Source organism: Falco rusticolus, chromosome 9 (genome assembly GCF_015220075.1).
Source record: "Falco rusticolus isolate bFalRus1 chromosome 9, bFalRus1.pri, whole genome shotgun sequence".
NCBI lineage: Eukaryota > Metazoa > Chordata > Aves > Falconiformes > Falconidae > Falco > Falco rusticolus.
The window spans coordinates 13,113,879-13,139,665 of NC_051195.1; the positions used below are offsets into that span (position 1 = coordinate 13,113,879).

Here is a 25,787-nt window from a genome sequence, read left to right on the forward strand (position 1 = left end):
GTTGCCCTCCCTGCTGCCCCATGCCCTGGCAGCTGTGCCCCCGGCCTGCCCCCCCCTCCCTGCAGGCACATCTGGGCTCGGGGCTGCCCAGCGCACCCCTGGGCAGCACTGCTGGGGGCGGGGGGGGAGGGTGATGCTGTGGAGCATCCCCTGGCTCATCCTCCCCCAGCAGGACACCAGCATCCAGGTCCCTCTGAGCTGCCAGGTGTGACCCATGGTGCACTGGGGAATGCCAAGGACAGAAGTTGCCAGCAGAACCCTGGCCCCACCTGCGGTGGCCCATTTCTGTACAGAATCTGTCCTCTCACTCACCTTTACCAGCCGCTACGCTCGGTCCTTCCCCAGGCACCACTCCTTGCCTCTGCACGGTGAGCTGCTTTGATCTCCTTCTGGCCTGTTCCCCTCCTTTTAAAGCTTCACACAAGGCAGGCTGGTTGGATCTCCAATGGGGCAAGGAGAAGGATGCCAAAACATCCAAAAATAATCCTTTCAAGTCCTCTTTCTTTCTGTTCAGGACAGAGTTAATACCCTTCCTGTAAAACACTTACAGCACATTCTCACTTTGCTCCTAAGCCTTCACCCAGTGCCCTCCCATCATGCCTAGCTCAACTGGGAGAGGAGGACCAAGACCCCCATCCCGATGGTTTTAGGAACACAAGCTTGCTCCCTCAGTCTTCAAAATGGCCTGCAAAACCAGTCATTTTCTATGTGCTTCCAGGCTTTGTTCCTAAGACCCACACACCACACACACCCCTCCCTCGGGCTGCAGGTCAGGAGGCATTTCAGGGGTTAACAGCCATGCCTGGGTCAGCCGCAGCTTTCCGGCTGCTTTATTTTACTTGCTATGTTTATTACAGCAGTGAAGCAGAGCAGGCATTTTAATTCAGCTGTTTGCGCTGACCTTGTGCATCCTTCCTCAAAGGCTGGAAAGAGAAGTTCCTCGACCCAGTCCCAGAGCATCCTCATCAGACTCTCCCCGCAGTGGTACAGGACCCCAGCAGTGCGGCAAGCAGAGGACGACTCCACAGCATTTTGCTTCCTTTCTTATTCCAGCAAAAGACCTTTGGCTGATACGATGAGACCACCCCCTCCTCCCCCGACACTCACAGCTATTCCAGCACCATTCCACGGGTGCCAGTGGCCAGCTGCGGAACAGCTCAGTGTTTGACCCTTCCAGTCAAATGCATCTTCCAAACTTGTCCCAAGCTGCCCAAACGACGTCCCAGCAACACATAAAGGGTACAATGTAAGGATGATGCTACATTTCTCTTTTTCTTTAAACCCTCTGCAGGAAGAAGTTGCATAGCTCTCTTGTTCTGGATTTGGTATGTCCAGTAAGGTTGACTATTTTTATTAAAAGCATTGGAATGGGCTTACTGGAAGGTACTGGTGACCAACTTTTACCTCAACAGGTTACACATCTGGGTATCCGTAATGATGCAATTGGCATACAGCTTTTTCATTTACATTTAAAGAGGAAAGGTGTAAAGATATCTCAAATTCAAATTTGGAGAATTTATTCTGTGTCTTTGACAAAGCTGACAGTTAGAGGAAACTGAGGAGTCAAAAGCCTACAGATACATTAGGCTAAATCCAGACAACTTGATGTATTTCTTTTCGGAAGAAGGGAAACATTGTTTTTTCAACTGGATTTTTGCAGAACAGTTCTGGTACCCCATTGCTCAGCCTGACTTGCATTCGTGTCTCCCCAAGAGCTCCACCCAGGGTTTAAACATGTGAGAATGTGTTTAATTTCATGAAATTAAAGTCCTACGCCCAGCAAGGAAGAGAGCTTTCAAAATTCCTGTTCACTGATTTGGCTGCTGGAAGATCAGAAGAAAGCGAAGCAGCAGCCCCATGACTTTGAGTCACTTTGTGTGAGGAAGGGCAGTGAGCCCTGTGAAGGACACCGCCGGGCAGAGCTGTCCCCCCCTCCCCAGGCCAGTCTGTGCCACCCCAGCAACCTTCCAGAGAGCAGCTGCCCAGCCCTAGCCCAGAAGCCCTTTGTCTAACCCAAAAATTCCCGAACCACATCAGGGCCAGCCACCCCTCTGCAGAGGAGGGTAGAGGGTGGGAAAATCATCCTTGAGCTCCGTTCCTCCATACTAGACCGAAAAACTTGTCCTGAAGCCCTCCCCTCACCCCTTCCCACTCCTAACCCTACAGCCTTTTCTTGCACTGCCCGCACTGCTCTCCTGTTAGCAACCTGTCCATGGCCGGTGGTGGTTCAGACCTGCCCGGACTGCACTGGCTGGGCTCCTCCATCAGCCCTGAAGCTCCCAAGCTCCATCAGGTGCCTCCAGCGGGACAGTGCCCTGCCAGCAGCGCCTTTCCCAGCCATCTCACAAGAACGCTGCTCGCAATTTGTTCATCTCTCACCCTCTGGGGCTCCCTACGCAAACCCTGCGAGGCTGATAGTTGCTGTCTGTTGATTCAAAGCCATTTAAGCCAGCAGAGCTGCACCTGCAACCAGGCGGGTTTTAGCTTAATGCATGTCTGGAATATGGTCTAGTTTCCAGCAATAATGTAGCCCTCCAGGAACAATATGCTGTCTTGCGGGTAACGCTGCTCGGTTGCCTGAATGTCATCTGCCACAGTCGATTTGGATCAGATCTCGGATATTTCCATTGTGAAGTAATTTTGAGTGTTTCTGAAGAGTAATAGCACTCCAGCGCAGTCTGAGAGCGCCTTCACGACAATAACTAACACACCATAGCCAAACTAGGATTTTTACTAGGCCTACAACCAGTCAGAAGCTCTCCGCTCGAGGTACTGCTGGCCCCTTGCTGGAACTGGCGTTCCGTAGGCACTGCAGGCGTCCAGTGTTCGCTTATGCTCAGACACCCAACATAATTCCAGGCAGCCCAGTAACAGCAGCTAGCACAGCAAGCGTTTTCACACACACTCGAGAGAACTGAAATGCATCTGGGATGCATTGAAAACATAAAACTGATCCTCACCTTCCGTTTGATGTAAGAAGCACAACTGTTTCTAACACAGAATTTTACAAAGAAAGCGATTCTGTCAGATAAGCAATACCAAAAACTTCAGATGAAAATTTTAGACAAACATGCAACAGCTGTAATTTGGATAATTTACAGGTAGTATCCGTCTGGTTATATGTTAATGTTCTACCTAAGCAAGCAGCGCCATTTGTGTATAAATGCTTAACTTATTCAAACATCTGTGACTCTAGACCATCTTCTCATGTACAGAATTTATTTAAGAAAATTGAGCTCCTCTCAAGTTCTCCGACTTCCCAGTGCTAAGAACTAGACCCCTATCTGCAGTGCCCAACTGTAGGAAGTACTGTCTATGAATAACCCTTTATTCTGCAATTTTATTATTCTGTGAAGAAGATTTGTGTGGGTTTACCTCATCTGTTAGTTTCATAAAGTCACTACAAAATCTTCCAGGTCATCTCATCTACATTCATCTTTCTCAGGAATAATGCTGTAACACTACTGACATGATTTTTTTCAAGGAGCAACACAGATGTAGCTCTCTTCTTTGTGGAATTAATCTTTCTGAAAGCTGTCAGGCTTTTTAGTACTGTGAAAACTTGTGGGTTTGAGCTGTGTCATCTCCTTTCTTTTTCATCTTGGATTTAAGAGCAGCTTTCCCAACAAAACAGATCAGTTCTTTTGCCTTTATTTTGCCTGGGCAATTTGCAAGGCAGCCTGCTGATATAAGCAGTCTCCAAGACTTAGCAAATCTCTACACAGCAGGACTTTTTTGTTTATCAAATGAATAGAACAACAGCTGATTATGGAGAACGCAAACAAAATTGCATCTTTAAGCATGTTTGGTTATAAACCAAAGATTTCATGACACGAAATCTTAAATCTCATTTTAAATCAAGGGACTATCACATGGGTACCCTGCTTTCACTTCTCCTTTTCCCAGATCTCATTTCCACCCATGCACAACCACCAGAATTTCTCCCCTGTTCTCTACAGTTGCTTAATATCCAGCAGCAGAAAGAAATAATTAAATGCAAAGAAACGCCAACCTGTAAAAAATTACCTTTCAGGCCAGTTTTGGGGTAGCTTAAAGCTGCCTTTCATGCAATAAGAGCTTTGGCCTTTTTGAGAATTTAATCACGTTTAGCTTTGTTCTGCTTTTCATTGCTAGTCTTCCATCTGTTCTGTTACTCTTAACTGGAAAGGAGGCAAGCCAGCACCACATAAGCCGGCAGGGCTCCCAGAAAAGAAAAAGACAGTGCAAAACATTACACTTTGAGAAGTCACCCATGATTCTGTCCTATGTGACTCGTCCACCAAGGCACTTTCACAAATCTGGATCTGAACTCTTTTTTAAAACACATTCATCTACATACTAAGCTTCTTTAGTTGACTTTTGCAAATAGTGTGATTAAAAAGGAAAAAATAATAATTATTTGGTCTTTGGACAACAAATAGAACAAAAGTACCGGAGTATTTTCTAGATCTTGGTGCCCAAGGCTGAGCCTATGAACAAAGCCTGCTGTAGAGATATTAGCTGTAAGTAATGGGAGTCAAGCATCTCAATAAAGACTTGAATTTTGATGCCTCAATTCAATAAAGACTTGAATTTTAATGCCTCAATTCCCAGATGTGAAATGAGGAAATGGTATCAGCGAGAAGCTGGGGAAAACACCACGGAAAACACTGTACCAGAGGAAAGCACTGCAGCTTAGAGGCGTAATTTCTGACCCTGATGCACTTTGAAAAACCATAGCTCCGCAGCTCCAAGAAAGGCTCCGTTTTCCATATGACCTGGAATATTCCCAAGCAATTTAGAGCACAATCATCATAACGTAGCTATCTGTTGGCCCCACGGCCTGTGGATTGACTCCAGCCCACTCAACACTCCTACTCCCGCCTGGCTTTCCCTAGACACCAGGCTCGGGCAGCATAGCCATCCCCACTTCTGCCCCACGCAGCAGGAGTCTTCCTACGCTGAGGAGCTGAGAGGTTCATCCAGGATATGCTGGGGACAGAGTATGATGGAAAAAAGATGGGTGGAGGACAGGGGCTTCAGGAAAGCTGGGGCCATTGGAAGGGGATTTGGATCTAGTCCCTGTGGCTGCCTATACTGGACCACCCTCACAAGAGGCATCACCCTTGGTTAAATGGAACAGGAAAAATTATTATGCAACCGATAGAGGAGGGTGACATTCCAAATCGAACGCAAGCTGATAGCAACAGCACTGTGTATGAAAAAAGGTTTGCACCAAAGAAGACCTACAAAGCAGTACCCACAGATCTCAGAGCAGCCCCACAGCGAGGGAGCGACGCTATTTCAAGCGCTCCCAGTGCCAGAAGCATTCCGCCGGGATGGGCTGTAAGCCCCGGGCTAGTTCTGCCTGCAGTAATCTGCAGGGCTGACTCTGTGACAGATTAAAATGCAGTAACAGTGTTTATGCAACTAAATCTTGTTCTAATCTATTAGTTTATGTAACCTTTGCTCATGGACATACTGACTCGTAGGTCTCAGGAACTGAAAGAAAAGCTCCTTTTTTAACTCTCTCCCGCCCCTGGTTGCCAAATAAACAAATAGATTGTCAGAGATGTTTGTTCTTTTTGGGGGGGTGGGTTGGGAAAGAAATCAACTGAAGTCCTAAAACCCAGTGTACCTCTCCATACGTACAACCAAAGCTATATAATAAGCTGGCTGATGGTAGGCAGGTGCCCTCCAGGTTAGCATTTCCAGCCACAAATGTACCGTTTGGGCCCCCGGCTGGGGAACGGACAGCAATGGTTTACTTAGCTCCTAGGGAAAAATACTGCTTTCTAGCATTCAGGCTGTACCTTTCTGAGTAAAGCAAAGCAACAGTATCTGTGGGAATGACACTGATTCTTCTAAGCTTGAAAGATTTATTTCTATTCCTCTCCTGTATCTTGCATTTCCTAGAACACTTTCACATGGATTTTAGGTGAGGCTCTAACAAGTGGGCAGTGTTCCTGCTGCAGCAGTCACCGTCCCAGTGATCGCTACCTGATGTGTGCCCGCAGCAGCTCACGCTGCCCCTTCCTGGCCAGGCTCTAACCTAGATTTGTGAAAGGGTTTGAGTTAAGATGAACCCTCTTTGAGTTTTGGGGGTTGTGGTGGTTTTTGTTCCTTTTATTATTTTTTTCCCTGCCAATTTAATAGTTCACCTGGCTGCTGTGACATTGCCCATATGACACCCCTTATCTACACTATACCTGATTTAATTTCTAACCCTTTGTCATGCACAAGCCAAAGCTGATTGATATCACTTGGAAATAAATGTTTTTGGAGCCAAATCCTATTGTATTAGGTGTATTTAGGAAAGGTCATTATGTATTTCTGATGCATACTGGACGCTGTCAGCACTAGACAAATGCTCTGCAAACGGATCAGGAATTCCTTGCTATCTGTTGCAGAAGCAGTACCAACAGGCAGAGAGCCTTTTACGTCTTAGTCCCTTTACATACGAGGGTGGTGTCCTGGGGGATTCTGTGCTCACATCGAACGGTCTGTCCTGGCAGAGCCAGCAGCTGGGTCCAGACACGGTCAGTACGGGTTTAGGTCCGAGCAGAAGGGAGCCAGCAGGGGCAGCCCAGGCTGCCCACCCTGCCGTCTTCTGGCTGCTGGGCGAAGAGGAAGGCAGATGAAATAAGGACTTAATTATACAAAAAGTTTATTCTTTTTTTTCCCTGCACTCAGGATATTTAAATTTTTTTTCTTACATCCTTGGCCCTCAATATCCCACTACAGTCTTGCCCAGGCTTTTGGACACTTTTTTTTTTTAAAAAAAAAGCCACAAAAGTTTATGGAATGCCATCAGTAAATCTGTTGTTGCTATCTTCAGCTTTCAGAATCTCATTCCAGTTGTATATGCTCCCAAAAAAAAACATCAAATTTTGCTCCCAGTGAAAAGTTTGTCTTCTGTAAGGCTGTACCCATTAGGGCTATGTTACATATGGTATAATTGCTATGCCATATGTCTGATTTGTGCTTTCCTGGACTTTACCTACATCTTCAGATGCATTCCTGTCTATAGATTCTCTTGTCTGCCCAGCAATCCCTCCCCATTTGTCTTCGAGTATCCATACTTTATTTACCTTATGGATGGCCTAAATCCATTACTGTCCCAGAGGGAGTTAGGAAATATTGCCTAAAACAAAAACTAGTCTTGCCTTAGAAAAACATCTGTTGTTCATCGCTACAGCTGTCTGAACAGTTCATTTGCCATGTGTACATAAGTAATCTTGCAAGGCCTTGTCAAAGTTAAGAAGTTTAGATTACTATTACCAAAACTAGGTGATGTACAGAACCAGAACAAAAAGCCAGATATTGCCCCCCAAAAGCTTTAAAGCCAGGCGAGCCAGAGCTTCGCAAGTAATTTTTTCAGCAAAAATCTCTACAGTCCTTGAGTACATCATCTGTGAACTTGGACTTTATTAACAGATGTAATTTTAAAGGAACATTTTGTACTTTTTTTTCTTAAAACAGTAACAGCTGCTAACTTTCTTAATGCATTTTACACTAACAAAAAATAATCCCAACCCTACAGCTGTGAGAATGCGATCCAGTGAAAGCAGATTTAGTATTTCTGAAACTCCTATTGTAAAACACAGGAAGGAAAAGTCAACTGAGAGGAATAAAAGTTCACATTGTCTGTATGCTGTTTCATAAAGCTAAAAAAAAAGAAAAAAAAGGTCACCTTTGAGAGCACTTTTTGGTTCGCTGTACTGAATGACACCAAAGCCCGGCTCCGGACGGGAGGTGGTGCTGCAGCTTGTGTAAGTTTTATTATTAGGCAACACCAACAGTTAAAGCATACTAGAAGCAGAAGGAAAGTAAAAAAAACCCGAAACGCAACAAAAACATTCTGCATTCTGCACAAGTGCTGATACGCAGATTTGCCCACGCGTGCTTTCATACCAGTAGGAACACCCTAATGGGGCTGAAAGAGTTGTCACAGAAAAAGCAAAGGCAGGTGTGTCCCTGTCTGCCAGGGGCTCCGAATGCCTGGCAGAAGGTGACAATCAAAGCATGGAACAGCCAGCGTGCTCTGTGCCAGCTGTAGGGGGTCTGCGTGCCCCGGCTCCCCTGAGCATCTCTGTGCCAGAAGGACACGAGTGGGACAGACACACGCCGGGGGAGGTTTGCATGGCTGCGGGGAGCTGCCCGCCTGCCTCTCCTTGACGAATATCGAGGTTAGCGGCGGTGTCAGGGGTCTTACTGGGCTCAGATGGAATACCGGGGTAGGAACCCTGCCTGCGCTGCCTTCTCTGCTGCTCCCTCTCTCCCCAGGCCCTTCTGGAGGCACCCAGTATGGCAGCTTTTAAAGATTTTTCCCTGTTGTCCGCGTTGGCCTGGCCTCTATCCCCATTTCATCCCTGCAGTTTTACTGGGAGAGCTGTTCTGGACTGGAGCCCGAGGCACCCTGCGCTCCCAGGCTGCTGCCACCAGCCGAGCTCGAGAAACAGCCCTGGTGGGCTCCTGCCCTGCTCCGGGCGCTTCCTCTCCCATTCCCACCTTTTCTTTGGAAAGGCAACTTACAAACGACCCCCAGAATGAACCCAAAGGATATTTTATGACAGACTAGAGCTCTCTTTCACCTCTTCTTTTCCAAAACAGTCAGTTATCCACAGCCTGCTAAAGCTGAGAAGGGGATGTTAGTCCAAGGCCAACAGCAGATTATGGGAGAAATCCTTCTCTCAGCTACACAAGCGTGAATCTGGAGGCACTCCAGTTATTAAACAATCTATAAAATAAGGATAACAATAACCATTATTTCAAAAAGCTTTTGTGGTGGTTAACTACCAGTAGTTAATGCTGGTGCAGAAATTGGAGGCCTGGGAACGAAAGGCACTATAGAAATGCTGAGCACTCATTATTTCTACCATTCACAATTATACTTCTTGACGTAATCTGTCTGTTGTAGTTAGGGTGCCCATCGATGCTCCCTGCAGACCCTAATCTACTACGTCCCTGCCTGATTCACCAGCTTCAATAAAATTGATCACATTTTAACTGGGGGGAAAAAAAGTCTACCTCTTTCTAGACGCCACTGTAGCTGAGGGCACCACCAATGTGAAAGTCAAAATTCACAGACGCAGGGAAGTGGGAGTGAAGGCAGTAGAACATGAATACGTTTCACTTAAAATGCCTGGATTTAAGGATCAATCTAGGGCTGCCAAATTAGATTTAAAAAAGAAAAATTAAAAAAATTTTACCAAATCCTTTCATTGAAAGGCGTCTGCTGTAACTTCAAGATTATTAATAAATTACAGAAGGGATTAGACTTTAGAGGGCAACTGTTAAGTGAATTGTGCTAGAATTACTTACCACTAGAAGGATCTACTAACGCTTGCGATTCTACAGCTATATCTTAAGTATTTCTCGATCCTCTGTCATGGGCTGTTCCTACAAACAGCATTAAGTAATTACATGCGATCAAGTTGATTGTTAACAGAACGGTATAAAAGATGCTGAGCAAATATTTCACTTAATTTAAAAAATACATACATTTCAATTTCACCCACTCTAGTGGAAATTATAAGAATATCATATAATAAATGACACAAACGTGTTACTCAAGTCAGTGTCTCATGAGCAATGTGACAACGCTGCATTTAAACTAACACATTTTAGAAAACCGCTTTGTGGCAGAATATTCTTTAGCTTGAGTGTTGTGACTTCTTAACCTTTTAACAATTCTGTAAGAGACTATAACCCATTTCCAACTTCTCTTTCTATCTTTCACAGGGTTTAAGGGCAACATTACAGGAGCAACATTACAGCGGATTTTCAGGCTTACCTTGCCTACACAAGCCTTCCCGTGGCCACGCCTGCCTTTTCAGCATCTGTTTCAGCTTTGCCAAAGCGAGAAGAAAGCCTCCACCTGAGCAGCCATAAAAACAGTGTCACCATCTCCGCGTTCAAAACAAGACTAACCGCTACCAAGGTGAGGAAAACATCCATAAGCAAAGTGGCATCAGATGTACACAGTAAAAACTACGGTTTTCAGTAACTCCCCAGGTGATGAGCTTTGCAATTTCATGAGAATGTGTATTTTCAAAAACATGATAGGGATGTGCCAGCAGAGTTAGAAAAACAGAACATGAAGGAATATACACTTAAGAAATATGTATTACTTTTGGGGGGCCTGACTCCTTACTTCTGTTGCTAATACTACAAAAATCATTAAAAGGTGGGGAGAATGCAGCACCCTTTACCCTGTATTCTAAACTAGGATGTCTTGCTGATTATCCTGAAGTATAGTAAATACAATTTTGTGGTTACTGTGCTGGTTTTGGCTGGAATAGAGCTAGTTTTCTTCCCAGCAGCCAGTGTGGGGCCGTGCTTTGGATGCGTGCTGGAACAGGGCTGACAGCGCAGGGCTGTTTGGTTACTGCTGCGCAGAGCCTGCCCGGAGCCGAGGCCCTTTCTGCTCCTCTCACCGCCCCACCAGCGAGGGGCTGGGGGGCACCAGGAGCTGGGAGGGGACACGGCCGGGACAGCTGACCCCCACTGACCCAAAGGGGTGTCCCATACCGTCTGGCCTCATGCTCAGCACGTAAAGCTGGGGAAGGAGGAGGAGCAGGGAGGACATTCAGAGGGATGGTGTTTGCCTCCCCAAGTCCCCGTTACGCACGAAGGAGCCCTGCTCCCCTGGGGATGGCTGTGCCCCCGCCTGCCCATGGGAAGCACTGAATTAATTCCTTGTTTTGCTCCGCTTGTGCCTGCACAGCTTCTGTTTTACCTACTAAACTGCCTTTATCTCAACCCACGAGTTTTCTCACTCTTACTGTTCCCATTCTCTCCCCCATCCCACCGCGGGGGAGCGAGTTGCCAGCTGGGGTTAAATCATGATGGTTACAAATTGAACTTTTATGTGGTCTTTTAAAGACCAAGGTTTTACCCTAAGAAGCGAGACCTGGATACACACACTGAAAAACATATTACAAAAAAGACACACCAGACACTTAGAATATGTATAAGTACAATATCTAGGCCCACACAACGTTAAACTGTCAGCTTGGTCTCAGCCATTCCAGAGACTTAAGCTAGGAAGGAGGTTGGTAATCAGAGAAAAAGGACGGTATAATTCTGTTCCTCAAGTCCTGTATTGATTTTGATTTCCAACCAGTGCAAGAACCCAGCACAGAAAGACTGCAGAGCAGGGAGGTTGTGGTGCAACACAAAATGAAAATTAAAGCTCCCTGTTCAGCAACTTTGCCATTAATTCCTTCCACAGGAACTTGGAGAGGGTGAGATCTGCTCCTCCAGGCTCACCCCATCCCATCCACTGGCTCACTGAAACAGGAGCTGAATCGGCAGATGGTTTTTGCTTCCCAGACATTCACGCTTCCCACCCCTCTACACAACCCCCTGGCCAGGAGCATTCTAGCTGCTCAGTAGTGCTCTGTAAGGCAGGCTGATGCTTAAAACAACTTCACCGCTCCTTATGTAGCCATAAAAGCCAACTCAAGCGAGAACACTGCAACAGAAAGCAGACAGTTGCTGGTCTTGCCACCCAACTCCAAACTGTCAGTCACCTCAGGCTTGCTCATAGGCATTATCCTGGCAAGCGCAAAACCGCTGATCAAAAAGTCTGTAATTCACCGTTACTACTAATTCAGTGTAGAAATAAGAACAGCAAAAGCACCGACTGTGCAATATTTATTTAATAGTAACTACGCTAAAAGTGCAAAACTGAAACACGCGGAGCTTTTTCTATTTAGAATTAAAATTATCTAAATGCTTCCTTGCTTACGGAGGACACAAAAAAAGATGGAAAAAGCTAAACCACACTACATCTACTGCAGGACATTTTAAATGCACTTAAAAGAATTCTGAGGTTCCACAGAAACAGAGGGTATTTAATTAGAATCCTGCTGGTTCAACTCCTACACATCACTTTAGCTTTTAGATTAAATGGCTTTAAATTAAATTAAATGATTAAAAAACCACAAACACATGCAAAAGTTGTGAATGGAACAAGCATGTATACCACAGTTACGTTTAATGTATAGATTCTCATCATACAGGCTGAGAAAGAAGCAAGCACTAGCAGGCAAGAAGCAGCAGAGCGAGTATTTTCATTTCTGAACTATGTGCCTGTGGTTTTGTTAGTTAAGATCAGTGTGGTTGTGTTTATTACACAGACCAGCAATTAAAGATCATCACAGCTGTAAATACAAACAGGAGAAGCTGGAATTGCAATTTGCCTGAATAGATTTTCCATGCTCCTTCGTATGCGTTTGGTTAAAAGTTTGAAACAAGTGCACGCTAACTTCTTGCCCACCCCGATTTCCAGGACTAAGCTACTGACATCACGGTCTTTTTCTGAGCCCAGCTGTTGTTTTCGAAGTTACCCCAAGGTCGGACGGGGGTTTTAGGGCTGACCGAAGATGTACAGCGGCCACTGCTCCACCGCTGCCCTGCGCTGCCTTCCAGGTGGGCTGCCCCGGGGGCTGCCCCTGCCATCACCCCCGGGGCTGCATGTGTCCCTGCCCCGGGGGGTGCCCCTGCCATCAGCCCCAGGGGCTGCATCTGCCCCTGCCATCACCCCCGGGACTGCATCTGCCCCTTCCCTCGTCCCCGGAGGCTGCATCTGCCCCTGCCCCTTCCATGGTCCCCGGAACTGCCTCTCCCCCTGCCCCCGCCATCCCCCCCGGAGCCGCATCTCCCCCCGCCCCCACCATCGCCCCCGGCGGCTGCATCTCCCGCGGCCCCGGGGCGGCCCCAGGCCCTCCCCCGGGTGCCCCTTCCCTTCCGCCGCCAGGAACCGGCGCTGCCGTCCCACCGCCCGCCCCGGGCGCGCTCGGCGGGGGCGGGCGGGGAGGGGCTGCCCGCCCCTGGGTAGCGGGGTCGGTGCGCCCACCGCCCGCGGCGGAGCCGTGCCCGAGCAGCCATGGCCGGTAAGTGCCGGCGGCGGGCGGGGAGGGCCGGGCCGGGCCGGGCCGGGCCGGGGGGCAGCGGCTCCCACCCGCTCTGCCCCGGGGGGCTGCAGCCCTGTCGCCCTGCAGCCCGCGAGGGGGTGGGGGGCTCGGCCGGGAGTGGGGGGCACGGCCAGCGCAAGGGTCACCCCCGCCCCAGCGCTTGGGTTGGTGCTGGAGATACTCGGAATGTTACAGACCTGAGCGTTCATATAGGGGTGAAAGCTTCTGGGGGACAACTGGCTGGCGGTGACTTCAAAAGGCTCGCTGGAAACTTAAAAAAAAAAAAAAATTAAAAAAAGCTTACTAACAGCGTGTTATCAGACTGGAGGATAAAAGGGATCCAGTCCCAAAGGTAACAGGCAATGACCGTCAATGCTTCTCCCTGTGCTGGGATAAGCCTGGTACCCGTTGCCAGCAGACAGCCCCCCAGCGCTGCCCACTTGGAGGTGAAGTGGTCCAGCAGGTCTCTCCCATCTCCAGCTGCTGTGATCCTGTGCCACAGCAGGACACAATACATCAATTTCTCATGACAGCAGGTAGTTATTTAAAAATACACGTATTTTCTCCCTGCACACAATGGTTTCAACTCATTTCATCAGTTGATTATGTGGCTAGTGCTACATTGTGCCCTAAGCTCCTGGTTCTGTTGCTGATCTAATCAGATAAGATGGACTAAAAGTGAGCCAAAGGCTCCTTACTCTCATTAAATTATAGGTGGCTTTACTGAAATTAGTAAAGCTTCACCTTATATCTACCACTGTGTAAAAATAAAAAAGCAGAACTGGGGCCAATGGCAGTAGGTAGGTCAGGGATATATATTCATCATTGTGCAGCGAAGAAACTGAGTGCATTAAGACTTACCAACGAGGAGACTGGAAACTCCAGGATCGATGCACAGCTGCCGTACTACACATTGCATCGCAGCCCACCTCAGCTTACTGTCCCTGGCGGGAAATGGTGACAAACGGGTTATGGGAGAGCACAGGACAGAGCTGAGAGCACAAAAGACTTGGGAATGGAGAAGACACAAGTGAAACAGAGTTCTGCTGAGCTTGCTTGAAACGTTAACCTTCAAGATGTGTATGTCAGACGGTAAAACCACCAGCCCTGTGAATGTTTGTGGTGTTGGTAGTACACCTGTATGAAGTGAACCATTAATTTCTATTATGTTCATGGGCCTTAAACTGAAGCATTTTTTCTGCATCTGGCCTCCCAGTCTGTAAGAAAACAGCAATCTGGCTGACGAGGTGCTCGAGCATGCCCTGCAATGCGAAGGGGAACAAACCCACGGAATTTCCAGCCTCAGGACTGCGTTTCTTACGTTTCCTCATACTGTGCGTTCTTATGAAAGAAAACCCAGTTACCAGCGTAGCATGACCAGACTTGTCTCTGCATTAATATTAACCCACACCAACGAGGTACTCGTTTCCTGTTCCTCAGAGCCTTGTGCTAATACTATGGTAGCAACAGCCTGGCTAAATGCTGAAAGCAACTCAGCTGACCTACCAGTTGCGGGGACAGCGAAGCGGCCGTCGCTGCGGTCCAGCCATGAGCAGGGCGGCTGCTCCGTGGTGCTGGCAGACACGGCCCATGGGGGACTCACAGGGAAGCAGCCAGCCGATTTCTGCAGAGCGAGCCAGCTAGGCACACCGGGGCGGGGGGAAGCTGCAGAAATAAGTTGCCTCCCGTGACTGTACCAAAAGCAGGAAAATGACATGGGATCAGATAAAGGCCTTTAAGGCAGTACAGCCAGGTTAATTTTGTAACACAAAGTAGTTCCATAAGCATTGTGTAGCTGAAGGACATTTCATATCACTTATTTATTGCTACAAGGCAAAGCTGAAAAAGCTCAGTAACACACGTGTTTGCAACTCTTTTCCTGTATTCTTTATAGCTGTAATCAAACTAAACCGTAATCAAATTAGTTCTGAATTCTTATTCAAAGTTACTACTAGCGCTGACTGATTACTTTGTGCCTGTACTGTCTTTCTTTACTTGTACTATCATATAGAGGCAGCTAACTGCAAGGTATCTACCCAAGAGTAGACAGAAAAAACAGGGAAAGGAACAAAGCATAATCACGATTATCTCTACCCAAAAGCAGAGAAGAAGAAAAAACCAGTCAGTGCCAGCTGTGAGAGAACACCAGGTCGCTTGGTTGCTTCAGTTTCAGGGGAGCCGTTGGGAGCTGGCAGTGCACGGTGCTCAGCGGATCGGGAGCTGCCTCCCATGGCAGCAGGAAGATGCTTCTACACTGTGGGCTCATCTCCAGACAGAGGATATTCTGGTCAGATCAGTTCTCAGCTGAGACCCAGCCACGTCCCGATGCACCAGTACTAGTTTAGTGGTCGGCCCAGACAGGCTGGGTGTAGTTACTGTGCAGAAGGGGTCTGTGCAGCCTTTTACTCTAGCATACTCGGCAAATGTGAGAAAACAACAAACTGAGCCCATTAGCAATCATCTGTCCTTATTCTAGTGAGAAATTCTCACAACACAACTCTTCATACTCGTATTAAAGACATTTATTAAATTTTACTAGTGTGAAAAAAACAACCCCCAAATTATACAAGATTTGGTTTTATCCAAAGTAATCAAGATTCAGGAAACAGTGTTTAATGGATGCTTAAGTTTGACTTTCCAGATCAGGAAACACATGCATCCTTAGCAAAAAAACACCCAGAGCTTTGCTTTGTTCCTTGCGCCAGGATCTAGTCTCAAGTCAACACAGACGAATAGTTCTAAGTACAAACCAAACCACAATAATGGTACTTTTTGTATTAGGTGCTCCCAGGTTGATTTTTTTTTTTTTTCTTTTTTCTTCTGTTCTGAAAGCTGTAGCACTTCTGCCCTGCTAAGGTAAATGCTTATGCTGTTGTAAAACAGAAGCCCAAACAACTCCTTGGGTTCTGGGTTCCCCTGTCTATAGTCTCTTCCATTGCAGTCACTGCCAGCGTATTCAGATGAACGCTTTCAAATCTCTCCCTGCCCGTGTCGTACATCGTCAGGTGTTGCATCGTGCTATAACCAAAGCCAAAATGTGCATGTGAGCAGAATGTTTCATTTAAAAATAATTTTGGAATGTAAATCAAATCTGTCAGCTTCAATATTCCTGTCTACCCCCAAAGCAGACATAACTTTGATCCTCCTATGAAGCTTTATGTGCTTCTGTGTTTGAACAGAACAAGCACTGGCTGTTGCTGGCGGTGTAATAGGAGCGATCCTTGTAGTTGTTCTCATCGGAACAACTGCGTACCTGCTCTGGAAGAAATTCTGCTGCCTTCTTTACTACGAAAAGCTCACCAGTCCTGTCCAAACAAGAAACGCAAATGCCATTTTGCAGGATCGATCAACTTCTGAAATTCAACTGAAAGGCACAAGGTACTTATTTTTGTTTTGCTTTTAAAATATGCGCTACTGGTAACTTATTTCAACTTGTAAAATCTCAGATGAGGGGGTGGCCTAAATACATGCGTGTACAGAAATAAAGGAGACCCCTAAATTATATGAAGAAAAAAAAAAATAATCAGTCACGTTCTGTTTTGTTCCTTTAGGAATATAATACTTTCTTGCATTCTACAAATGCAATTATTATTTCTGATTTATGTAAAAAATAATACATTAAAGTGTAAGTGGTGCATGGATAGCTTCATCTGTTACCTAGCCAAATCTGGCTTATGTTCCAGAATTCATTCCTGGTGGTCTTATAACAAAGCATCTGAGAACCAAACAACAGAACTTCAGAAAGGAAACTCTTAGAAAGTTAGTTACTGCAGGGCTTTGGGGCTCCAAATCAAGCAGCTGCAGTTAATTCTTCCTTTCCTTTGAAGGATAAATTCTAAAGGAGAAGAAAGGGAAAAAAAAGTGAGGGGTCTGTCTGAAGAATTAAGATCTGATATATCTTGCTGGACCTTTAGGTATTATACAAATAAAATCACTTGCAAAACAATGGGTATTTCTCTTTTTCTACCTATGCACCTCCGCAGAATTTTTACAAAGCAGTGAGATAAGAACAGTAAAGTTATTACCGTTACTAAGTTTGTTTTCCATATTTAAACCAGAAGAGTCAGTAGCTGTTGTCTTGAGCAGATCCAGAAGCATTCCCTTTATCATTCCACCGACACTGGACGGGCGAGACTGGATTAACCTGACTAGCGAAGAACACGTTCAGGACGACGGTGACCCCCGCCTGACGCCTCAGCCCGGGCCACGCTCGTCATTTCACTCTTTGGGTACGGACAGGACTAGTTAAGGGTACTCTTTTGAAGGATTACTCTATCATTATGAAGCATGTTTACGGGGGGCATACCAGACATAGCATTGCACAGTACAAACCCTAAACACTGTATGTGTGTGTGTGTATATATATACATACATATATATATATATGGATAGGGCCATAATGTAGCCATTCTGGTCCCACTCCCGTGGGACCTTGCACCTCTGGCAGGCAGCGCAATCTCTCCTTCCGTGTTTCGTAAAGGCATGACACGAGCGTAATTCGGGAAGTGTCCGATTGCTGTCCCCACAAACAGCAGTGACCAGTTGCAGGGTGCAGCAACGAACACCTAAAACTACCAAGGTACGGTCACAGGAGTAAGAGCAGAGTGGTGGAGCCTACAACTACTCCTCCAAATCTGAGGGAAAAGGAATTAAAATACAGAGTTCGTGCAAAAATGGATTGTTAATGGAGAGATTAATGTGATTTCCCCTAATACAGCAGTGGTTATAGAAATGCTTGCTAAGGTCTTGAGACTAATCTGAGGGTGCTTGCATTTTATTTCACGAAGCTGGAGCTTACGTCGTGGGGACCATTAACCCAGAGCTGTACAAGTTCCCTGAAGATGAAAGTGAGACGGATTTTCCTGAAGGCAACATTGGCCGCCTCTGGTTCTCCATAGAATATGAACAAGAGTCAGAAAGGCTCCTCGTCTCTCTGATCAAAGCCAGAAAGCTGCAGCCTCCTGCCGATTCCTGTAGTCCCTTTGTGAAAATCTACTTGCTGCCCGATGAAAGAAGCTACTTGCAGTCCAGAACAAAACGCAAAACCCTTAACCCACAGTTTGACGAAAACTTTGTTTTTCAGGTACTTTTCCTTTTGATGAAGCAGAATTTCGTTTGCAAATATTGACTTGTCAAACCACAGTACGTGTTTTGTGAAAATTGATTTTCTACAGACTTCTACCAAGATACAAGTTGTTTCCACTAGAGAGAGGATTTATTAACTGGGGCTTCTGGAGATCCTGGGCTACTGAAGCCTGTGGCTCCAGAGCCGATCCTACCTGTGGTCTACACCAAAGTTGAGGATCCTAAAATTTGCCCTGAGAATGATGAAAGCTCCAGTTTGAACTGTGTCCGAGTAGTACAGCCCAGCAGCTCTAGAAGTCCAGAAGCAACAAATACTGAAGTAATGCTTTCATAGCTTTTAGGTTCCTTGCTGTGGAAGCAGGCCAGAAACCAGAACTCGTGAGCTGGCTGGTGTGCTCTGTGTAGTGCTGTACAGCCAGGAGCGTGGCTCCCTATGTCAAGAGGCTTTCAGCAGGTGTCACAAGACAAAAGCTTTAAAACCAAAAAAGTGTGCGTTTCAGACAATTGACAAATGAACGTTTAAAGATTTCTAAACATCTGTGTCTGGAAGTGAATGCATGATAAAACACTAGATCTGTACGAGGTGAAAACCTGCCAGCTAACTTCACATTTTGCAAATGAACTCGTTCTCTTTCAGCTTGGATCTTCAGACTTCTGCATAGCTAAAGCTTTAGGCGAATTAAGAAAGTGGACTTCAAATAATCGAAGGAAATCTCCACCTACCTTTAAAAACACTTTGAAAAATTCTTCCTTTGAAGTCGTGCTAGAGTAGAAAAGTGTCAGATGTTTTATGATTATTAATATAACCTTCTTTTTCCTGTACAGGTTTCCAGTAAAACGTTGCTCCAAAGGACTCTGAAGTTTTTGGTTTATCATGTTGATAAACAGAAGAAGCACCATCTCCTAGGCCAAGTTATCTTCCCACTGAAAAATGAAACATTAACTGATGACAACACACTAGTCATATGGAGAGATCTGGAGAAAGAAAACTTGGAGGTATGCAATACCAGGCTGCTTGGCGTTGTGCAACTCCTGCCACCTTACAAGCACTGGAGGGGTACAGCTGAGGCAGAAGTATGTTGTACCAAATACATCAAATGAAAAGTAGTAGATAGACATTTGGAGTCAAGATTCCCATCGTACTGAGCTGCAGATCCATAGCTGTTGTACAGGGGTTATCCAGCCGCTCAGAAGCGGTCACGTGAGTTCAGAGATGGACGCAAGGAAGCTCCCCTTTTGTTATTTCCTTCTGTTTTGAATTAGTAAGAGCAGAAAAAAGCAGAAGAGGCAAGGAAATAGGCGTCACCTGGCAAAGACAGTAATTCAAAGGTTCAGGAAGGCTGATTAATTGGTTCTATCAAATCTCACCACAGCATTAAGCCATTGCAATTCACTCACACACGTTGGTGTTGCAGAAACCAGCAGTGTGAAGAAAGAGTATTTCAGATACATTTGACAAGTGTTCTTCTTTTTCCAAAGCCTCCTTCAGAGCATGGCGATATCCAGTTCTCCCTCAGCTACAACGACTACCTGGGCCGTCTCACTGTGGTGGTTCTGAGGGCAAGGGGATTACAGCTCCAGGAGGAGAGCCACGGTGTCAGTAAGTGTGATTTCCTCTCTGCTATCAGCTCCAGAATTCCTGTTTTGATTTGCTCCTTCCTCATCTGTCCACCCAGGCTTGCCCTGAGTGACTCTGAAAAGAACAAATAAACATCTGGGTGATTTAATCTGAGTGGAAACAAGCTATGCTTCGTTACTGGGCTAATTAGGTTTTGGTAGCTCAGTTCTGCTATGTTTTGGTTTGGTTTCATAAATGGTTTGTCTCATGTCATCCGTAGCAATTTTTTTTTTCTCCTGCTTTTAGTACAGTGAGCAACATCCCTTTGCTGCGCTCCGCTCCAGAGAAGTGCGGCTGCAGGATGACTCCTTAAAATGAACAGCTGTTGGGGAAGAACTGGGAATAAAATTCCCATTTTAGGGCAGCCTGGCTGTTGTTCAAAGGACCATGGCATGGAGTCACAACTTACTGCAGTGGGGTTTTTACTGGTACATTGTGCTCCTGTGTCCTTGGACTTAAATGCTGAGTGTAGAGATTACCTCAAAAGGCTGTTTAAAATCTAAAAGGCTCAAAGCAAAAACAGATGGAAGAACCAAACTTGTGTTTGCATCTGTAGTGATTTTTTTTGGAAGGGCTGTGAAACTAAGCAATATAAAGGCAAAATACACCCAGCAATTAAAAAGAGGTTTAGTTCCCTATATACACACGTCAGCTGAGGGTTTTTTTGAGGTGAGTGGGCTGTTACCATGATATTTAACTTTAGAAACAACACCCTCCTAAATGAGTAAATCTACATTCATAACATTAGACATAAATTTGCTCTGCTTAGGGCAAAACTTATAAATGAAGAAATGCACAGTAAAATGATGAGAATATAGGGGTAGCTGTATTCTTTAAATAAATACGTATATAAAGCTATAGCTTTACAAGCAGAATCATACACTGTGTACTTGTTGAAAGAGAAATGGATTACAGAATGTATTAGTTTTATAAAACAATTAAGATAAGGATGGCCAGTAAAAAATGACTGCTCTGTGGCAGATGAACAAAATAGCATCGTGAACTAAGAGCATCTAATTTTGCATCATCTCAGCGGCTTTACAAGAGAGGGAGAACACGCTTCTTAATAAGTCATGTCTCCGCCTGCAAGCTGTGAAGTACTGTAGCACAGAGAGCTAGAACTTTCTGTGATTTTTCCTACAAAGGTAATGCTCATCTGCCGTGTTATTTCAGTGCTGGTATACTTGAGGTTATCAGAATAGCAAGAGTCGTGGGCACACTGGAAGGAAGAGCTGCCAGAAGGAGATTCTCCAGAATATACTACTAAGGAGGGGGGGGAAGAAAGATTACATAAATTAGGTGTAATTTCCTTTGATAATGCCCTTCAGGTATGATTTAGGGTCCACAGATTCTCTTGAAAATCTGAACAAACTTGAATAAAAAAAGTTTTCTATATTAACAGGGATTACTGCAACACCAACTTTGGTAGAAAATACGCAGTATGGGACAGTAAGGAAACGTTTGTAGATTCAAATTACTGAATCAAATGTATTAAGTAATAAGAAAGTGATGAAAAGTCAGACTTTGTACAAGTAGTTTACATAGTAACTCCTTCTACATATGGCACTCAGGTAGCAACTCTGTCAAAAAAGGCTGTGCTGGTAATCCTGCTCCCTCCAAAACAGTAATGAGAGCCTACTGGACCTGTGGGAATAACAAGGAGACATTAGGAGTCTGTCAGCGCTGTCTGAAGTCCTGACATTTTGGATCATTTTTGCTATACAGATGAACTGTAACGAACCAAATAGCAGGGAGTAATAAACAGTAGCAGCATGGGATCTATTACTGCGCTGTTGGAGAAGAACAAATCCTCAGCCATCAGATTAAGACGAAGTTTCTACATGCTTGGTATTAAATTTTGTAGAAGGGTAGGGAAGAAGTTTCAGGCTGCTTTGGATCTCACTGTCAAAGATCTACTGAATAAGACCCCAATGCAATACAAGCCCCCTTCAGGAAGCAAAGCACAATTTTGTTGTTGTTCCCACACTCACACACCATTTTTGTAGTATTTTCTAGAAAAGCGAGCAGAGATCATTGATCTTTTCCTCAAATTTTCTACAGAATCCCTTACCACAGGGCTAGAAGTCCTTAGTAAAACCATTTGTTTAAGGATTCTTGTCTGACTAGGAGAATCTGTTCCCTTGAAACGTATGCAAGCCAAGCACAGGCTGCAGCTCTGCGACGCGGCTCCTCCCGCACAGCCTCCCTTGTCTTGGATCAATCATGTGACCAAATACATGACATTAGCTACCGACCCAACAAACTAAGCCTTCAAAAAGAGTCTCCATCAGATGAAGGGAAGGTACAGAAATGTAAGATCAAGGATACGGGGTAAGAACACAACTGCTCCTATTAACAAATCTTAAATTGGAAAGTGCACTGCGAAACTGCACCCCGAGTACTTTGTGTACTCCCTGCTTAATGTTCTGCATTGCCATGCTGCCGTGTACCTTTCACGAGTTGTTGAAGATGTAATTTTGCACCTAATATTGACTCCTGAAAAGCAAGAAATTCTTTAAGCCTTCTCCCAACTGCCTCTGATGTATCTTCTTCATGAATTTCTTTTTCTCCAAGGTGTGTTTGTCAGAGTCTCACTAATGAACCATAATAAGTTCATCAAAAGTAAAAAGACAGCAGCTGTTCTGGGATCTCCCAATCCAGTGTACAATGAAACCTTCAGTTTCAAGGCACATCAGACAGAGCTGGATACAGCAAGCCTGAGTCTATCGGTGCTGCAGAGTACCAAGGGAGAAAGTAAGCTATACAAATTATTACAATTAAGATGTCATAGAATCTCTTACATATTACAGACATATTTAAACCTGGGAGGAACTAGTTCCTTTTCAGCAATAATGAGAAAACGGCAAAAAGGTTTGAGGTATTTCACAAGTTGTTTCTTTAAAAAGCTCAACAACTCATTTGCAGTAAGTGTACACCTCTTTCAGAGGCTAAAGATAAATTTAATGGAAGACATGAATAAAGTAACTGTAGGCTAGCCACTGTCAGCCCGAGTACTTTTTTCATTCTGGCCTCCTAAGGGAACAAGCTTGTGACATCACATTCTGTGACCACTTGTGTGTGCAGCCCCTGACCTCCCAAACTGAGGCCATTCACTGTTCCTAAGCAAATCTGAAAGAGGAATAGGAGTTCCAATTATCACAGAAAGAAGAAAGAGAGACTGAACACACCCCATTCCCTAGCAGAAAACCTGATGCTTGAGGTTGCCTCTTACTAATTGCCAGTCTATTAAGCAGCTCTGCTTAGAGAAGCAAATCAGAATTCAGTATTCCCACGGCTCACAAGGAAAACATCTTCCCTGCCGTGCAAATATGGTATCAATAGTGAAACGTTAATACCCTTCTTTGGATTCACAAGCTCCTAAAATAATTCTTTTAGGGGAGACTTAGGGCAGGTGCTTTGGCTTTGAGGATTGACAAGAACTAGGATCAGTACTCGAGTCTTTCACCATTTTCACTTGCGACAGCTGAAGGCTTTGCAGACATTCCAAAGCTCCTGTAAGGCAGGTTTCAGGTTATTTCCCCCTTCCACAGCTGAAAAGTTCAGGCACGAAGAAACAACCTGCTCATCGGCAGTGGGTGGGCAGTGGCAGCCCACATGCTGCACCTCCCTGCCACCTCAGAGACTGAACCTATTCTTTCCCAAGCTGGAGCATCATGTGGGTCCTGCTAAGGCTGCTGGGGCCCAAACCTGCCCCTGAGGCACAGGGGCTGGGCAGGTACGGATCCGTGTGCCTGGAATGGATTCCGGTTTGGAGGGCAGACAGTAGGGTAGACCAGCCTTGACGCAATGCTCACTAACTGCAGTACTTTTAACTGCTGAAATCTTAGTGCATAGAAACTACAGAACTTGAAATCTGCAGTGAATTCCTCGACTAAAATTTTAGTTTAAAAATTACTTTCGGAACACGTGTTATTTACAGAAATACAAGTTAATATTCTCATTTAGGTAAGGATTTTAGAGAAGCACTCACGGATGTTAATCACCACCTGCTTGCTTTTTTCCCCAGAAACACATCTGCTAGGACGTGTAGTAGTTGGGCCCTTCATGTACACCCGCGGCAAGGAACTAGAACACTGGAATGAAATGATCAGCAAGCCCAAGGAGCTGGTTAAACGATGGCATGCTCTCTGCCACGACATGTGAAAAGTGCGGCCAAAAAGACAACCTTAACATGGAAAAGCTCTCGCTATCTTTCATAATCTAATGATAGAGTACAAAATCTTTGACCGTTTCACGCTCCTAAATAGACAAGAATAAAATAAGTAAATTGCCCAAACACAAATAGAAGACTCAGTCCCTGGCAGGCTGAACTCTTATCTTTCCTCTCTTCAAAATATATTTCCAATTTAATCAATATGCAGCAGAGCAAACAAAACAGGGAGACAAACACGATCTCCCAGTATTAGTTATGACGAAGGATTGGAATTTACTAGTCAAAATGAGTTCTGGGCACAAATGATCACCCATCATGTGGGCAGAGCCCCGAATTACCTAAGAATTGTCAATGGTGACACGAGGCCTAACTGTCCACCGCACTGCATCACCACGGGCAGAGGAGCATCGCCACAAGGGATGGAAGCCCAGTAAATATGCCATAACAGACAAAGCCCAAGAAATGCTGACTGACTACTAAATTTACAGTTTATTCAAAATAGAAGCATTATATTTAGAACCTCTTTTGCATACGGATGGTGGGCAGCACAGTTTATGGATCAAAAGCCTAGAAGCACAAGTTGACATCCCTCAGTGCAGGATTCTTTCTTACAACAATTCAGTCAGATGTTCTCAGCCGACCCCAACCTACAACGCTGTGTTGACACTAAAGGAAGAAGCATAAAAGAATTCAGAAATCACAAATGACCGGAGGCTTGCAGGACAGAGTACTCTGAGTAATACAAGGGACCTGTTCCATCCTTATATATTTCTCCCTAAACAAGTCTCTGCTGGAGACAGAGCACTGACCACAAGAACCTTGGGTTCGCCCTAGTACGACCATTCTTACATTGAAAATCCGGTTAGCTTAAGCCCCCCAACATTATGTCTGTTTTAGCAGCAGTTGTCTTTGTTAAGTGAATTACTGTTCTGTAAAATAATTCAGAGCGATTATTTTTGATCAAAATAAATAGGATGTTCTTCTCCTTTTGATTGTTCACTGGGGACCTGAACTCTGTACCTTCCACACCATACAGTCATAAACCAGACACACACAGACTACTGCAGCAAAACATTTTGTACAATTATGTTCCTAGAGAACAATAATCTCTGCAGCTGAAATAAAGCTAATACCCTTTCAAACAGGATACAATATTAATTAATTCAATATGTTAAAAAATGAGGCTTCTCTGGGGAGATGAGAACACTTTCCATTTTGATTGTTGTTATCCAAAGAAAATATTACAGGTGAGAATATATCTGAGAGGAATTGCAAGACAAGACTCCACTTCACCTGATCCCCCATTTGAAATGTTACATGGTACTTGCTCTCAGCCCGTCCTGCTAACTGCACCACTGGATCAAAGATAAGCCCAGGCTCGTTACACTTAACAGGATTTTACAGAACGTTCAGCCCTTGTTGTATCTGTTAAATGAGTAATGCCAGCACCTCCAAACTCAAAGAGCCGTTTTCAAATTTTACTCCTACAAAACCACTGAAAACCTATCTAAGAGGCAACTAATATTTCATCAGGGAAGGAAAACTACATATAAACTCTATTATAACTATATTACCACAATAAAGCAATTTTACCAAATACATTATGTCCTTTTTATGATTATAATCATATCAACAAACATTAAAGATCTTACAAGTAAACTGTTAAGAATGTTTCAGACACTTAGGTTTACTAGCTTGTACAGGAAGATGCATGTAATGTACAGTGTCTATTAACATAAATACCTCTGAAGTGGGAAGTCAGTCACCCATCTGACTTGATGTACAGTATGGTCCAAGTAATAAAACTATGCATTATACTAATGTTGTCTTTTTTCTTTGCACTTCTTATACATTAAAGTGCCAATACTTGCAGTTTGTATGTTTAGTAATTCCAGCTAAAATCATGAAGAATTGTATTTGAATGACTTACCAATGTACTTGACTTTGCTCAAGGTCATTCAAGTGATGTAAGTGAGAAAGGTCCTTTTTGACTTCCTGAACAGGACAG

The 25,787-nt window shown here is 44.9% G+C and overlaps 1 protein-coding gene across 2 annotated transcripts; it reads left to right on the top strand.

The window, feature by feature from the left end:
- Positions 1-12,733: 12,733 nt before the first annotated feature.
- LOC119153188 (synaptotagmin-15-like) lies at positions 12,734-25,702 on the top strand. 2 transcript variants are annotated; one of them, XM_037399242.1, is made up of 8 exons: positions 12,734-12,881; positions 16,082-16,280; positions 16,989-17,131; positions 17,690-17,985; positions 18,813-18,983; positions 19,467-19,587; positions 22,180-22,359; positions 23,633-25,702. In XM_037399242.1, exons 1-8 carry the CDS (start codon positions 12,875-12,877, stop codon positions 23,767-23,769), a joined length of 1,254 nt encoding a protein of 417 aa, XP_037255139.1. In that variant the 5' UTR covers positions 12,734-12,874; the 3' UTR covers positions 23,770-25,702. The 2 variants fall into 2 exon arrangements, with proteins under 2 accessions (XP_037255139.1, XP_037255140.1); XM_037399243.1 differs by lacking the exon at positions 22,180-22,359.
- The last annotated feature ends 85 nt before the right edge of the window (positions 25,703-25,787 follow it).

Bases quoted from the DNA above. Each gene is read 5' to 3' on its own strand.
- LOC119153188 (XM_037399242.1), top strand. The intron at 17,132-17,689 runs GTACGGACAGGA...TATTTCACGAAG, and splicing joins CTCGTCATTTCACTCTTTGG to CTGGAGCTTACGTCGTGGGG. The intron at 18,984-19,466 runs GTATGCAATACC...CTTTTTCCAAAG, and splicing joins TGGAGAAAGAAAACTTGGAG to CCTCCTTCAGAGCATGGCGA.